General features: G+C 43.5%; 1 protein-coding gene across 2 annotated transcripts in view; it reads left to right on the top strand.

Annotated features, from left to right (window-relative positions):
- Positions 1-13,436, top strand: part of LOC145393490 (lysosomal dipeptide transporter MFSD1-like) — a 306,345-nt gene extending 292,909 nt beyond the window's left edge. The window contains exons 10-12 of one of the 2 annotated variants that reach the window (XM_080267610.1): positions 6,458-6,560; positions 11,241-11,415; positions 13,324-13,436. In XM_080267610.1, the coding sequence (XP_080123736.1) occupies positions 6,458-6,560; positions 11,241-11,259 (122 nt within the window). In that variant the 3' untranslated portion in view covers positions 11,260-11,415; positions 13,324-13,436. The remainder of the gene's footprint in view (positions 1-6,457; positions 6,561-11,240; positions 11,416-13,323) is intronic. The other variant, XM_080267611.1, reaches the window with a different exon arrangement.
- Positions 13,437-15,900: the final 2,464 nt, after the last annotated feature.

The raw sequence follows: 15,900 nt of genomic DNA, 5'->3' as shown, positions 1-15,900 counted from the left end.
AGCACTGCCATTCTGATCCACTTCTGCAGGCACATCCCACTCACCAACTACTCCATCCACCTTCACATTCCCTACTTTTCCATTCATTCATTATTCATTCATTCATCATCCAATCCTGCATTGTCCCATGAAGAGCGTAGGAGCCTGGGCTAGGCAAGTTGGTCCTGACATTTAAGATGAGAGTGACGAACCTCATTCATCCCTGAGTAGCATTACATGAGCACTAAACCCCAACCACCCCTTGGATATAAACCTTCACTTGCTTGATCTGATTGGAGCGCCATAATTACCCACTAAATCACCAGGTGCCAAATTTGGTTATATGGTTACCACCCAGTGTAGTAATGGTTTCCTGGTGTACAGGAAACCATTTGGCTTGTCACTCAGTGCAGAGTCACCCACAGGCAGAAGGAATAGGAAAGAATGAAGGAAAGAAAGACAGAAGAGGGAGTGTAAAGTTACCCATAGGCAGAAGGATGAGGAAAGATTGAAGGAAAGAAAGATGGAAGAGGATGGAAGGAAAGAAGGATGGTGAAAAGGAAAGGGCTGACAACCGTGAGCAGCACCATATTGAGTGAGTGGATGGTGAGTGCCCCCACCTACTACACTTTCCATTCATATCTCCAGTCAGAGACAGTCTCATTCCTTTCAAAGTTTTCCATGCTTGTTTCCACATTTGTCCAGAACTCTTCCTTCACTCTACTTGCACGATCCTGCGTTGGCGCATACACACACACACAAATCCACAAGTGAAATCACACTTCCACAATTGCGGAATTTGGGGTTTGCGGAAGTGATTGTGGAAGTGCCCAGCTCTGGTAACCATATAACCAGATTATGTGGTGAAGTCGAGCCAATGATGCCCCTGTCAACTGGGTGGAGACACAAATGTAGTGTTCATCCAGGAACCAAACCTCCCCATTATTCCCCATTCCTCAGTGTGAGGAGGCAAAGGGACATCAGTTCATTGCACAGAACAGCCCTGCATAGGCATTTTCTTGCCTGCTACTGCCAGGTCTACTCAACCAGACAGACTAGGGTTGATCAGTAACAACTGGCTGCTAGTGCAACTCATATAGGAATGAGGTAGCACAGTAGGGGTTCTCAGAAGGAGGCCAAAGATATGCCTTTCTGCCTTATTTTTTTATTTTTATTGTTTTAATGCGAGGAAGAAGGAACCAAAGACTGACCCTGCTAAACAGTTCCTTCCAGGAAAAAACAAAAACAATACAAAAGAGAGCCAAATTCAAGATCCGTTCACTTCGAGATGCCTGGACAGACTGCATTTGAAAGACTGGAGATCATAGGAAGTAGGAAATACAGACAGAGACAGTTCCAGAGTTGACCTGTTGCACAAATGAAGGTCTGGGAATAACGGTTAACTCATGCATTAGAGAGTTGGACAGAAAAGGGATGAGAGTTTGTTGCTAGACGGGCACTACGCACCCGTCATAGAGGTGAAGGGATGCAAGCAGACAGTTCAGAGGAGCAGTGACCATTGAAGTAGTGATAGCAAAGAGATAAAGAGGCAAGAGTGCAGCGAAGAGACAGAGGTTGAAGGGAGCCAGTAAGAGGAGGAGAGTTGATGAGACAAAATGCCTTTGACTTCACCCTGTTGAGAAGAGCTGTATGTGGGGAGCCTTCCCACACATGAGAGTTGTGCACTAAAGAGGGGCGAATAAAACCCATGTATAGTGTCAACAACCATGCAGGGGTAAAGAAGGCACGGAGTCGGCTTAGCACACTTAATCTCTTGGAAGCAGATTTTACAAGAGATGCAGTATGATCTTTCCAAGATAAGTCCCGAGTGAATTGAACCCCAAGCATATTCAAGGATGATGCAAGATTGAGCTGGATATTATTAAACATTAGTGAGTACTCCTGTGGAAGATTTTGACAGGTTGATAGGTTAATGCAGACTGATCCTTCTTTAAGTGATTATTAGGGAAACCAGCCCATAATGTATTACAGTGATCAGCTTCAGACAGAACCATTGTGTCAACCAGTGTTAACCCCTAGGATACGCAATTTGAGTGCCCGAACTTCCTTAAAACCCGTATATGGAGCCAATTTTTTTACTCTTACAGAAGTAAAAAGTTTTATGCCCAAGGTTTAGAGCATGAATTTACACACCTTATGCCACAAACCAGAGCATTTTAGATCAAGTGGTTCATGAGCAATAGCCCATCAAAGTTGAAAAAAGTTACCTTTCCAGGCAGGGCAACTTCAGTTTTCTGTGCACTCCCACCCCATCCCTCCCCCATTCTTCCCCTCCCATGACCTTCCTCACCCACTCCCATCACCCCCCCCTCTTCCTCCCCTCCCCCCCTTCAGAATTTTCCAGCTCATTTTTTTTTTTTTTTTCTCCAAACAATAGCATGCACAATAATTATGTCAGCGGTCCCCACTCACTCCCAGCACCCTTCTCCTCCAACACTTCTCCCCTCCCCACCTTCTCTTCCCCCTGTCCCCTTCCCTTATACCTGTGTTGCTGTCCAAATAAAAAAGAAAATGAGCAAAAGCATGCAATATCTTTTTCTTGGTGTTACACACTCCAGCACCCTCTCCCCTCCCCCCACCCCCCATCCCCTTCCCTCAGAGCTGTCAACTCAAGTAGTTGTAAGAATTTCAAGGGGAAAAAAAAGCTAGAGCTGCCTCCCTCCCCCCCTACCCCCACCCTTCAGAATTTTCTAGCTCTTTTTTCTCAAACAATAGCATGCACAATACTGTAATTATGCCGTTGTTCCACGCTCACTCTCAACACCCTTCCCCCCCAACACTTCTCCCATCCCCACCTTCCCTCCCCTGTCCCCATCCCTCATAGCTGTGCAGCTGTCAAAAACAAACAAACAAACAAAAGCATGCAAAATCTTTTCTTGGTGTTACTCTCACACTCCACCATCCCCTCTCCCCTCACCCCTTCCCACCCCTCTCCCCTTCCCACCCCTCTCCCCTCCCTCCCCTCACCCCTTCCCACCCCTTTCCCTTCCCTCCCCTCACCCCTTCCCACCCCTCTCCCCTCCCTCCCCTCACCCCTTCCCACCCCTCTCCCCTCCCTCCCCTCACCCCTTCCTACCCCTCTCCCCTCCCCTCAGACCTGTCAAATCAAGTAGCTGTAAGAATTTCAAGGGGAAAAAAAAGCTAGAGCTACCCCCCTTCCTCCCCCACCCTGCTTCAGAATTTTCCAGCTCAATCTTTTTTTTTTTTTTTTCCAAACAATAGGATGCAAAATAATTATGTCGGTGTCCCTCACTCACTCCCAACACCCTTCCCTCCCCAACACTTCTCCCCTCCCCACCTTCCCTCCCCAACACTTCTCCCCTCCCCACCTTCCCTCTCCCTATCCCCTTCCCTTATAGCTGTGTAGCTGTCAAATTAAAAAAACATAACATGAAAAAACATACATTCTTTGTTTCGTTCATCAGTGTATGCAATTACACAAACAGTAATCTGGTATTGAATGAAAACATGCAACATAAGTAGTAACAATGACGTACAGTATAATATTCTAGGCGGGGGGAGGGGGAGAGGTAAGCGAACAGCATACTGCAGGGGGTGGGGGTGGAGGTGGGGTGGGGAAAGGCCTGGAGGGGTGGTACTGGGGTATAGAGGTGGGAGACAGACACCACATGAAAAAGAGGACAGGCAGAGAGGGAGTACAGGGGTGTGGAGGATGGGTAGGGGGGATATAACCCTCTCCAGGGTGACAGGGAGGGGGGGGAAAAGCAGGGGAACCACAGTGGCATGATGGAGGATTGTGGGAGAGGGGGAAGGAGGGAGCAGGAGGCAGTCAGAGGCGAGGGAGGGGGAGAGGGAACAAAGATATTGGGGTAGAGGAAGGTGGTGAGAGGATGGTTGGGGAATCACCCTCCCACCATGGGTAGGGGCCCAGATTCTCCCCCCCTCCCTACCCAGTACTTAGGGCCTTTTCACAGTCGTCCCCAATGCAGTCCCCAACAGCCTACTGTCCTCCGAACGCACGTTTTCGTTTTCACAGTCGCCCCCAACCAGCCTTCTGAGGCCTCTGTTGGGGACGACATTTGGGACAGCCCGAACAAATTACTGGAACATTCGTGGGGGGCCTGCAGCCTCCCCAAGAGATGGCCCCAAAAGTAAAAAAGTAAAAGAATAATTACATGTAACATTTTCATTATTATTTCAATATTATATACCCAATGTAATATTTCTGGGGTAAAAAACACACCCGGTACTGAAAAAAAATATATAATTGTGTATTTTTATGAGGCTTTCTACTATGTATCCGAATACTAGCCTTTCGCAGACTGGTGGAGGCTCCACAACAAACGTACGCGAAAGAAATACGAGAATCGTTGTCTAATGCCTATTTTCATGAAAATTCTAATATCTGATGCCCGATGTAAAAGTTGATGGAGCTAACACCCCGTTTAGAAAAGAAAATGTTCGTGTGTTATAGTATATCCGTTAATAAACCACATCATCACTCATTAGACGTTATACATGTTACTGCATGGTTATTTTCACTTAAGCCTCTTTTACAATACATAGCATTCATCAGGATTCAGCTTACTTCCAATTTCAAGTAGGAGCGTGGTGAGGTTGCTGTTAGCTCTTCATTCCGATGACGTTTCCTGTTCGTTATTTTTGCTGCGTTCTTACGAATATCTTCACTCCTGAATATATTAGTAAGAATTGTGTGAAGTGGATTTTCCAGCTATGTTATTCAACACATTTATTACATTACAATTTCTAAATATTCTTTACATATGGAAAGTGTTTTCGCCACCCAGAACTACCAACCCTACCGCATCAACACAGGCAAACGTCCCCACGTTAGTAAGCTCCCAAAAGCCAATCGGAGCGACTGTGAAATCCAAAGGTGCTTTTGGTTTAGGCCCAAAAGGTTAGGGATGTCTGTGAAAACGGCCCTTAGTTCTCATTGGTTTGCATCGATATATGTCACAGTTGGGCCAAAACCTAGTGTCCACAGTTTCTTACAAAGGCTCCTCTATCGATCACATTCAGCATCTAGCGTAATCTTGAAAACGGATTGATCGATCCTGTTAGTACTTTAGGGGTTAAGAGGCAGTGCCCGTTCAGAAACTGTCTCACAGAGTACATGCTTCTGATTTAGGCTACAAGGAACAGCATCTGACAACCTGGTTAATGTGTTCCGTGTAATTTAGCTTTGAGTTGAAATATACACCCCGGTTTCAAATAGAAGATCAGGGAGGAAAGTGACACACATGTCCGAAGTGTAAAGTAGACTTATTGGAATATTAAGCAAACATTTGTCCATGACCATATACCTGTAGTGAAATTTGCTTATGTCAGTCTGGAGTGCATACTGTACTACCCAGTGTAGTGGTTGAGTGGTGGTGCATGTAAATTACCTATTATAGTTTGATTATTACCTTTTCCAGAATTTATTATGAATCAGAGCTGGGCACTTATGCAATTGCTTCTGCAAACCGCAAATTCCGCGACTGCGGAAGTGTGATTTTGTTTGCAGATTTGTGTTTGCGACAAGTTTTACGCAAATTTGTGGTTTTGCATTTGTGGAAGTACTTCTGCTTAAGCAAACCTGCCAGCAAACCAGCCTGATCTCTGAGAACTTTGAGCAGTTTGTTTTTATGAAGGGCAACATGGACCTGCTCAGGATGGAGTTGTCTCAGTTGTTGGAGAAGTCTGACTGTGACTGAGGAGTGAGGACTGAGGAGGTTAGAGCCAAGGAATAGAGGTGAACTGATGTGTCAACTTGTCAAGTGTGAGCTGTGAAGTGCAATAACTTAATTAATGTATCTATAATAGTGAATGATTTACCCTTGTTTTATAGTAAAAACAGTTACATATATATATTTTTGTTTTGCTCTAATTTTATACAGTATATAAATGGTTTGCATTTGCAGAACCACAAATTTCAATAAGTTTGTGGATTTGCGGTTGTGGAAGGCAATGGTATGAGTTTGCGGATTTGCGTTTGCAGAGTGAATTTTCATTTGCGGTGCCCAGCTCTGTAATGAATATTAACAAATAGTTGGTGCTTTATGTTGTGAACTGTATCATGGTTTGAATTTGATATTAAAGGGCTGTGACATGTTTTGTTGTTTAGCAGAAATATTTTCTGTATATTGGGAATATGTGGGTTTTCATCAACCCTTTGGCTGTGATGAGCCTCTGTAAACTGAATGAAACCATTTGTTGTCAGCAGGAGCAAAATTCATAGTTCTTTATTCATAGTCAGACTGTTAATCATGATAGCTCTTAATGTTTTTTTGCCCTTAATTTCCTTTCAGCATAGTAAAATTGGTTAATGTTAGCCAAATACAGAGTAGTTAATTTCCAGCCAATGGGTCGAGGCTGTTTCATTTTATTTTTATTTGCAGATACTTGTATGTTTACTGTATATTGGGATATTAATTTTATTTACAGTACCAGTATATGAGCTAATTTTGTGGTGTCTGGTGTTTTCCCTTAGTTGCCCTAATATCAACTGTGATAATTTGGCTGTCTGACTCAGCAAAGGGAGGAGTGCTCAACTTGTCTATCAAGGATCGACACACGAGAGATGAAGAGACTGAGTAAGTTTCTCTCTCTTGCTTGCGTGTACTTCTGTCTAGGCTATCTATAGTCTGATGCCCTAATCCCGCAAAGGGTGGCCGCAGACAAAACGCCTCCAAGTCGCTCTTTCACCCACCATTTGACTACCCTTCCCCCAACTCAATCCCCCCTCCCTCATATACCTCTCAACTCCATCCCTCCACTTCATCCTCAGTCTTCCCCTCCCTCTCCCTCCCTCCACCTCACCTACATACACCCTCTTAGTCAGTCTTTCATTCTCCATTCTCTCCACATGTGCAAACCACCTCATTGTATTTCTCCTAATCTTCTCAACCACATCCACACCCACCCCACAACGTTCTTTCACTTCTTCATTCGTCAGCCTGTCCCTGCGTGTCACTCTACATGCTCCTTTCAAGTAGCTCATTTCCACTGCTCACACTCCCGACTTGTTCTCCTCTTGCAAGGTCCATGCCTCACTTCCATACGTCACGGTAGGGATCACAATACTATCATGCAGTGACTTCTTAACTTCCATACTCACCTCCCTATTTCTCATCACTGCTTTCAGTGAACCAACAACCTTCCTTCCCTGCTGTACCCTTTCACGCACTTCATCCCCCAAAGTTCCATCCTTACTCATCACACTACCCAAGTACTTGAATGCACTCACATTCTCCATATCCTCGCCATCCAACCTCACTGTGCATTCTGTGACTTCATTCCTCTCAAACACCATAACTTTACTCTTCTTTACATTAACTTTCAGCTTCCTCTTCCTACGCACTGTCCTAAATTCATTCACCAAACCTTTCAACTCCCATTCATCTTCACTTAACAATACTTTATCATCAGCAAACAACAACACCGGAATCATCCAAATCTCACCTTCATTCATTAGAGCCAGCCCCACATCCACTGCCCTACCTTGCTTCTTCTTTACAACCCCATCCATGTATATATTAAGCAGCCATGGAGACATCACACAACCCTGTTTCAGTCCCACATTGAGATCAAAGAACTCACTCAGCTCACCATCCACTCGCACCGTAGCCCTAGCTCCTTCGTACATACTCTTCACAGCACTCAGCAATTTTCCCTCACTCCATTCTCAGTACCTTCCACATACCTTGTCTATCTATTCTGTCATAAGCTTTCTCCAAGTCCATGAAGGCAGCATACACTTTCTTTCCCTTCTCTAGATACTTCTCCACTAAACATCTTAGAACAAATATCTGATCTACACACCCTTTTCCCTTCCTAAATCCCCCTTGTTCTTCTCCAGCTAGCTCCTCTGTTATATGCCTAACCCTGTCAATGAGTATTCTACCATATACTGTATTTTTCCAGTCACACTAAGAAGCCAAATACCCCGTTGGTTACCACATACTTCTCTCTCCCCCTTTCCTTTGTATAAAGGAACAATTATACCTGATTTCCAGTCCTCCGGAACCCTTCCCTCTTCCCAAGCCAATCTACATAACTTCCATATCCACGCCACTACAATCTCACCGCCATACCTCAGCATTTCATCACACACGCCATCAATTCCTGGGGCCTTTCCCATCTTGATCTTCTTCATTGCATCCACTATTTCTGCCCTACTGATCTCTTCCTCCCTCCTCTCATCTCTCCTTCTCCCAGCCATTCCCCAACCATTTATACTCGCACTGCTCTCACTCTCTGCATTCAACAAATCCTCAAAGTGCTCCTTCCATCTCCTCAATTTCTCTTTCTTCTCCACCAGTAATCTATTATTCCTATCTTTCACTCCCCTATTATTACCCCTATCACACTGCCTTACTTTCTTTACCTCCTTCCAAAACAATTTCTTACTTTCCCTCCATTTCACACTCAGATTCCTCCCAAACTCTTCATCCACTTTCTTCATACTCTCCTTCACCAATCCCTTTACCTCCCTTCTCCTGCTCACATATATCTCTCTTCTCTCTCTCGTCTTCTCCCCTACCTCTACTCGCTAACCATTCACTATATGCCTTCTTCTTTTGTTCCACAGCTCGTTTCACCTCATCATTCCACCATGGTGTCCCTTGCACACCCCTGCATCTCCTCCACACTTCACAAACCACCTCACATGCTGCGCCTATCTCTTCTGTGAACATCTTACATACGTCTTCCACCCCTTCCATCTGCTCTAACTCATACCTTCCCAATCTTTCTTTCACTATGCTCTTATACTCTGCCATTTTCTCAGTGTCTTGCAATTTCTCCACTCTTCTCACAGGAGCTGTTTCCTCCTGTCTTCCCCTTCATCTCTTCAACCCTTTTCTTTGCAGCCTTACCTTGGCCATCACTAAGTGATGGTCCGAGATTCCATTTCCCCACCCTCTCCACACTCTTGCATCCACCACTTGTCTTCTCATTCGCTCATCCACACACACACAGTCTATCATTGCCTTTTGTTCAACAAGTTCACCATCCATCCTCCTCATAACTCTTCATGTATACCTGTGGATCATCTTATGCTGAAAGTAGGTGTCAGCTATTGCTAACCCCTTACCAGCACAGATGTCCAACAAAGCACTACCATTTCCATCTACTTCAGCTGGCACACCCCACTGACCAACCACTCCACCCACTCGTACATTCCTGACTTTGCCATTCATGTCTCCAGTCAAAAACACTCTCTCACTCCTCTCAAACTTGTCCATACATGCTTCTACACTTGCCCCAAACTCATCTTTCACTCTTGTCACTCAGTTCTCTCTTGGCGCATACGCACACACAATCGCCTACGCTTGTTTACCTACTTTCATCCTCACCCATACAATCCTTGCACGCTTTGTTCCATACTCTCTTATATTCTCCTTCCACTACTTGCTTATCATCAGACATACTCCTTCTCTTGCCCTCTCATTCTTAACTCCTTCACATATTCCTAAACCTTATTCCCATTCTCTCATCTTTCCACCTTTCCATTTAGTTTCAGTCTATTTATCTATCTATTGCCAGATGCCTCAATCCCGTTTGGGGTGGCCACAAACAAATCGCCTCCAAGTCACCCTGTCCCTCGCCCTTTCACTGCCCTGCTCCCAACTCACGCACCCCTCTCTCATATACCTCTCCACCCCATCCCTCCATATCATCCTTGGCCTCCCCCTCCCTCTTCCCCCCTCCACCTCACTCACATACACTCTCTTCATCAGTCTTTCACCCTCCATCTTCTCCACATGGCCAAACCACCTCAGTGTGTTCCTCATAACGCTTCCTATCACATCCACATCCACACCACAACGCTCCTTTATATCCTCATTTGTCAGCCTGTCTCTCCATGTGACTCCACAGGTTCCTCTTAAATAACTCATTTCCACCGCTCTCACTCTTGACTTGTGTCCTTCCAACAACGTCCGAGCTTCACTTCTGTACGTTAGAGTTGGTATCACAATACTGTCATGTAGTAACTTTTTCACTTCCATGCTCACTTTCCTGTTTCTTATCACTGCTTTCAAAGAACCAGCAACCTTTCTTCCCTGTTGTACCCTTTCAAGGACTTCACCCTCCAAACCTCCATCCTTATTCATCACACTACCCAAGTACTTAAACGTACTCACATTTTCCAATTCCTCACCATCCAACCTCGCTGTACATTCACTGAGTTCACCTCTCTCAAAGACCATCACTTTACTCTTCCCTACATTCACCTTTAGATTCTGTTTCTTACACACTCTCCGAAACTCATCCACCAAGCCTTGCAGCTCCCCTTCGTCTTCACTCAACAACACAGTATCATCTGCAAACAACAGTACAGGGAGTTTCCAAACACTATCCTCTCTCACCAGGGCCACTCCAACATCCACTACCCTACCTTGTACCTCTTTTATTACCCCATCCATGTACAGTCAATCCACATATATCCACTCTTGCATCCTCAAGCACCTGCACAATCTCTCTCTCTCTTTCACTTCATCATTCACTTCTCTCACATTCCATGTCCCCACCCTCAGAATGTCCTTTGTCCATTCCTTAGTCGTCTACTTGTGGTCCGCCCTGGTCCGAGGTGCTTTATTCGCTTGTTTAGTTAGTTCTTTTTATGGGGTGGGGCACTAACCCCACCTTACTTACATTGTGTATTAATAACCGTATTCATAATTTTAACATGATCAGCAATCAGTATAATTCCCATTTGCCTTGAGCTCATAGTTAAGCATTATATGTCTGATAAACCATCATTCTCTTTTAATTGTCTTTGAAGTTGCATTATATAGGGAATATAAGTTGTACTGTATTTATGTTATACACTGCAAAGATGTCTTATTCATCTCTCAGATCCCACTGTCATTTGCTGTATTTGTTAGCAAGTTTAGTTACTGTATTAGTTTTTGCTGGTTAGCAAGCTGTAACAACCATACTTGACACTGAGAGGGCAGTGGAGTATGCAAGGTCCAATTTCAGATGGATGTTTATGGAAGCTTCGAGGATTATATATGGTTAGATTACATACAAGGGAACAGAGTCCATTCTCAAGTGTCGTAGAGAAGTCAGACATGCTTTACTTTCGTGTTTTCTTTTTTAAGTGACTGTCAGAATCAAAGGATTGTTTGTACCTTCATGATCTCTTATTTGAAGAATATATCAGTTGTTTTTAGTTACTGTTTGTGCAAATAAGATAGTAGTGATTGGTAATATATTACCAGTTATGCAGGATTATCCACATTAACTTTCTGCTTTGTATTTTTCAGATCTTTGGTTGACTCCTAAACAAGCAGTACAGCAAGCTATACTCACAGTGTTGTAACATTTTTAGCTCAGTATTCCATACCAAAGCATATAGTCATTACTTTTATACCTTTTGACCAAAATGATTATGGTTTAGACTTTCATTTGAATGAAGTATATTCACAAATACAGTAAAAGGTCGATTAACTGGAATGCATGGGGATTCTTCCATTCCGGATATGGAATTTTCTGGATAATCGAATGTTACTTTTAGAAATTTCCTGGGAGGTCAAACAAATGAAATAGTACCAAACATGGGACTTTATTTCATGAAGTACATTATTCAGTATTAGTGAGTGGTAGGTGGTGGTGACCATCATCCACTCACTTGATGTAGCGCTGCCTACTTCTTCCTTGGCCTTTATCATTTTTTTTCTGTGCCTGCCCTCCTCTCTTCCTATTTCTCCCATCTTTCCTGTCACTTCTTATTGATTTTCTTTCCTTTACAGGTGGCTTTACATTGAGTGACAAGCCAAATGGTTTCCTTTAAGCCAAGAAACCATTTACAACGCTGGATGGTAACCATATAACCGAACCATACGTGCTTTCTGTGTGTCAAGTGGGTTGGTGGAGGGTTAGTGCCCCTCCCTGCAAAACAAATAACTCAGTCAAATGGCCACCCTTTATGGGATTATGGCATCTGGCAATAGATAGATAGATACAGTACAGGTAAGATACGGTACAGGTACACTCACGTTCACTAATATCTGCCCAGGGATGCCCAGGGAAGGGGGAGACGAAACGAGCTCCACCCGTCACTGCCCCAGCTTCCGACCATCCCCCATACCCCTACCCAACCCCCCACCCCACCCGTCATTCTTAACTAGCAGTTACATCTCAAGCTGATTTCATGCTTAACACTCCTGGTCCCACTACTAATACAAACAAAGAACATTAGGATATGTTAAAAGAATATAACTATAGCAGCAAGAAATTAATGCATTATGACGTTGACAGTAAAACAAAAATGTTAATGGCCACCTCAGGGTGCACTGGTTTGCAAACACACACACACACATACACACACACACACACACACACACACACACACACACACACACACACACACACACACACACACACACACACACACACACACACACACACACACACACACACACACACACACACACACACACACACACACACACACACACACACACACACACACACACACACACACACACACACACACACACACACACACACACACACACACACACACACACACACACACACACACACACACACACACACACACACACACACACACACACACACACACACACACACACACACACACACACACACACACACACACACACACACACACACACACACACACACACACACACACACACACACACACACACACACACACACACACACACACACACACACACACACACACACACACACACACACACACACACACACACACACACACACACACACACACACACACACACACACACACACACACACACACACACACACACACACACACACACACACACACACACACACACACACACACACACACACACACACACACACACACACACACACACACACACACACACACACACACACACTAGGCCTGGGATGGCCATTGTTAACGTTTTTGTTTTATTGTCAACGTTAGAATGCATTAATTCCTTGCTGCAGCATGTTCATAGTCATATTATATACTTTTTACATATCCTAGTGTTTTATATTTGGGTATTAGTAATGTGACTATGAGTGTAAAGTATGAGGTTAGCTTGAGATGTAACTGCCAGTTAAGAAAGACTAGTGGGGGGCTGGGAGAGGTAGGGATATTTAAAGAAAAATTTAGCATGTTACAGGCCAAAATAATTTTGAAAACTTAGCTGCGTACACTACTTTATCCTGTACTGTACAGAAAACTAATCAAGAATTATAGGGGGACGACCGGTATCTGGACTATTTTCGACCCCATGCTAGATTGAATTTGCGTTCCAGTTATACGGATGTGCTGATGCATTGGATGCCGGTTAATCGAGCTTTTGCCGTACATATTTTGAGACAGTTGACCTCAGTAATCAGGATATAGAATTATGAAGTGTCTAGGTTTAATTATGTTTTCAAAGCAAACTGTTTGCTTTTAATACTTGTCTTTTGATGAGGATGTGTTTTATGTTCATACATTCCTTAAATATTTGTGTTAATTAATTTTGCAAGGAAACTTTTAACAGAATATTTGTACTGTACAGTAATTGTATATTTAACCAGTGTGCTATACAGCTAATAATACAGTACCTGTACTTATATTTACAATTAGAGTGAAGAGCCTTTATTTTTGCTGAAACTCTGCCTGTAACGTAGTATTGGATATAGAATATTATTTGTGTATCATTCATCCATCATCTAAATCCTGTGTTGCCCCATGAGGAATGTAGGAGCCTGGAGCTAGGCAAGTTGGTCCTGACATTTAAAATGAGAGTGACCAGCCTCAGTCATCCCTGAGTGGCATTACGTGAGCAATAAACCCCAACCATCCCTTGGATATAAACCTGCACAGGTTCAATCCAATTGGAGCACCATAATTACCCACAAAACCACCAGGCTCCATAATTTGCTTATATGGTTACCACCCAATGTAGTAAATGGTTTTCTGGTGTACAGGAAACCATTTGGCGTGTCACTTAGTGTAGAGAAGTCACCCACAGGCAGAAGGAAGAGGAAAGAATGAAGGAAAGAAAGACAGAAGAAGGAAGGAAGGAAAAGAGGAAAGGGCAGTCACCCAAGAGCAGCACTACATTGAGAGTAGATCGTAAGCACCTTTCCCTATGTAATAATCCTTCATTTTACAGTATTCCGCGGCACATAAGACATACTTTTTTGTTCTGATAAATACACTGAAGTCACCATGTTTCTTCAGTTATGAATGTCATGAGGTTAGACTGGAGTTAGCTTTGGCTGTGTTCAAAACAGTCACATATACTGGTAATTGTCCAATAAAGTGCCTGTAATTGGTAGAATATACAATAAAAAACATTTAATAAAACTAAAGCTGTTGATAAATTGTGAAAAATATGTACTTGAATGTTTACTCAGATTTAGGAAGAATTTCAAGGGCAGCCACAACTCTTGTTTACATATTGACAGTGCTGCTGCTTGGTGTTTGCTGGTGACTAAGGGAGAGCGGTGATGGTTCGGACACTTTCTACAAAAATATTTTTAAAAAATTCAGGTTTAAGGATGGAATAGTTGGTGAGTGGGGTGTGCCTGCTGAGATAGATGAGAATGGCAGTGTGTTAGTGGACATTTGTGCTGAGAGGGGGTTGGTGATAGTCAATACCCTCTTCAGGCACAAAATGATCCACAGGTATACATGGCGAGTGATGAGAAGGGTGGGTGGTGAACTGAATGAAAGGTAGGCAGTGATTGATTATGTGTGTGTGGATGAAAGGATGCGAAAATGTGTAATGGATGCAAGAGCTTATAGAGGTTGAGGGAGTGGACTTTCTGATCACTACTTGGTGGTGGCCAGAATCAAGGTCCAATTAAGATGGAGAAATAGAAGAAGGGAGGAACGGGAAGAAGGAGTATTTGTAAGGAGAGTGGAAAGGTTACAAGAGGATGAGAAAAAGGCAGAGTACAAGAGAGAAGTGGAGGAACGATTTGGCAAATATGAATTGGAGCAGATGGGGGACGTGGAAGGTGTGTGCAGGATATTCACAGAAGAAATATGTGCAGCATGTGATGTGGTGTGTGGGATGAAGAGAAGATGGAGGGGTGTGCAAGGAACAGCGTGGTGGAATGAAGAGGTGAGACGGGCTGTGGCACAAAAGAAGAAAGCATACAATGAATGGATGAGAAATAGGGGGGTGGAAGAAGTTGAGAGGCGGAAGAGTTATATGTAGAAAGAAAGAGAGAGGTGAAAAGATTAGTAAGAAGAGAGTGGATGAGGAATTTGGAAGGAACTTGAGTGTAAAGTGGAGGGACTGTAAGAAAATGTTCTGGAAAGAGATGAAAAGAGTAAGACAAGGTGGAAGTGAAGTTAGCAGGGGAATGAAAGATAAAAATGGTAGATTACTAGTGGAGAAGGGAGAAAAAGTGAGCAGATGGAGAGAACACTTTAAGGAATTGTTGAACATAGAGGATGGAAGTAATGCAAGTATAAGTGGCTGGGGAATGGCTGGGAGAAGGAGAGAGGTGAGAAGACAGGAAGAAATCAGTAGGATAGAAGTTGTGGAAGCAGTGAAGAAAGTTAAATTGGGGAAAGCCCCAGGAATTAATGGAGTGTGTGGTGAAATAGTGAAGCATGGGGGAGAGATAGTAGTAGAATGGATGTGGAAGATCTGCAGATTGGCCTGGGAGGAAGGTAGAGTCCCGGAGGATTGGAAGTCAGGTATAATTATTCCCTTGTACAAAGGAAAAGGGGAAAAAGAAGTGTGTGGTAATCATAGGGGCATTTGTCTTCTTAGTATAATAGGAAAAGTGTATGGTAGGATACCTATTGACAGAGTTAGAGAAAGAACAGAGGAATTAGTTGAAGAAGAACAGGGAGGCTTCAGGAAGGGAAGAGGTTGTGTAGATCAGATATTCATTCTTAGATCTTTAGTGGAAAAGTTTCTAGAGAAGGGAAAGAAGTTGTAT

The sequence above is a fragment of the Coenobita brevimanus genome, chromosome 24, assembly GCF_032717465.1.
Source record: "Coenobita brevimanus isolate Jiangsu-jjx chromosome 24, ASM3271746v2, whole genome shotgun sequence".
In the NCBI taxonomy this organism is placed as follows: Eukaryota; Metazoa; Arthropoda; class Malacostraca; order Decapoda; family Coenobitidae; genus Coenobita; species Coenobita brevimanus.
This window is presented reverse-complemented; position numbering and strand designations above follow the sequence as displayed.